Source organism: Geospiza fortis, unplaced genomic scaffold (genome assembly GCF_000277835.1).
Source record: "Geospiza fortis unplaced genomic scaffold, GeoFor_1.0 scaffold112, whole genome shotgun sequence".
In the NCBI taxonomy this organism is placed as follows: domain Eukaryota; kingdom Metazoa; phylum Chordata; class Aves; order Passeriformes; family Thraupidae; genus Geospiza; species Geospiza fortis.
This window is the reverse complement of record NW_005054298.1, coordinates 699344-700810: the sequence shown is the minus strand read 5'-3', so window position 1 is coordinate 700810 and position 1467 is coordinate 699344. Positions and strand designations below refer to the sequence as shown.

The window sequence follows — 1467 nt, the reverse complement described above, 5'->3', positions numbered from 1 at the left end:
ATAACTGTTCAGCAAGAAGGGACATTTTCCAGCTTGCAGGACCCAGAAAACTGGATACTTAAAGTCACTTAAATGTTTTAACAGCATTGGAAAATGGGAGCTGCTACTAAGTTGGCGTTCGCTGTTTTTCTTATCTCTTGTTCATCAGGTAAGTGAATGTTCCTGGATTTGTCACTTTAAACTGAGGGCTTTGGGGTCAGCACTTGGGAACTTGGGCTGGCTCTGTATGAATGGGAAGCAATTTATGGGTTTTTTTTCAGGTGGCAAATGTTTGTGGATGGCAGCAACTGTAAAGGGAGAAGCTGCTTTCGTGTTTATTCTTAAAAATATATGTAACGTGAGCACTTGAAACGCTCCCAGTGCTTGGATTTCAGATCAATTGTGTGGAATAAATGTGGAGACATAACCACCTAGTGTCACATAAGTAACCTGGCAGCGCAGCTATCGGTGTTGGATGCTGGTTTTAAATAAGAATTACCCAGCTGAAATGGCTCTTTGCTCCAGTTTGATCTCTCTCAGCCCGGACTATTCACTGGTGAATAGCGACCTTCGTTAATGCTTCATTAATTTGGAATAGGTGTCGCTCTGAAAGGCTGAGCTCGTCCTTTGGTGGTAGCGAGGGGTGTGTGCGTTTAGAGATGTACCAACAGAATTGGGGTGAAAAGCCAGGCTTTCAGTTTCTAAAGCAATCATTTGTAATCCTTTGTATTTTGCTGTTCGTTATGTCGCAGAAAAAAAAAATCTGCTGGTTTTCTCTTTAAAACAGCAGAGTCTGAGGTTCAAATGCCAGCTCTGAGTCCTGGGGAGCGAGCGGGGTGTGAGGGCTTCTCCAGGAGGAAAATTGTGATGGCAGCAACCAGTGGTTGGGCAACTGTTGGTCTATTTGTGCCCGGAGCTCCATCAGTCTCACAAAAAACCCTCTTAGGAGCTGTGCGAGGATCTCATGCGAGTTTCCAAGCCAGCCTGGCGCTCCGTGCCCGCATTTGGAGCATGTATTTAGTGCTCTGTGTGGGTTTTTAGCATCCTTGCAGGGTGTGCAAAGCTACACTTGTTTACCAGGCTAAAAGCTCCCAGACAAGTGCTCAGCGTGCCCGTGTGACCGGGAGAAGGGAGTAATGAGATCCCTGTAAGGATGCCTTTTACATTTCCAGCGTTAGGAGCTGCAGGATTTTGCTGAAGAGGCCGTTTTGCTGTGGTTAGTAAATGGATAAGTCTCGTCTTGTGTCTGTAGTGCTATCGATCCGCGCTGTGTGCGCTAAATGTGCTGTGAAATGGCGAGCGCTGCCAGGAGAAACCCAAAAACCCTGCCTGTGCTAACCAGGGAAACGGCTCAGAGGGTTAAGGACAGCCAGAAGGTTGTTGGGGATGTTTAATTTTTATTCTCCTTTTGAAACCAAACACGATTTCTGACAGCTTTTGCCTTGCAGTAAAGACGTGTGTGTCGTCTTTTCCTGAAGCCTGATTTTT

General features: G+C 46.1%; 1 protein-coding gene across 3 annotated transcripts in view; it reads left to right on the top strand.

Moving 5' to 3' along the window:
• ACVR2A (activin A receptor type 2A) overlaps positions 1–1467 on the top strand; it is a 51924-nt gene that overhangs the window by 1093 nt on the left and 49364 nt on the right. For 2 of the 3 annotated variants that reach the window (XR_004081964.1, XM_014307162.2), the window contains exon 1: positions 7–148. Coding sequence is in view for 2 of the 3 variants with exons in the window: in XM_014307162.2 (XP_014162637.1) it covers positions 94–148 (55 nt within the window). In the remaining variant the exon portion in view is untranslated. Of the gene's footprint in view, positions 149–1467 lie in introns of all 3 variants that reach the window. The other variant, XM_005415722.3, reaches the window with a different exon arrangement.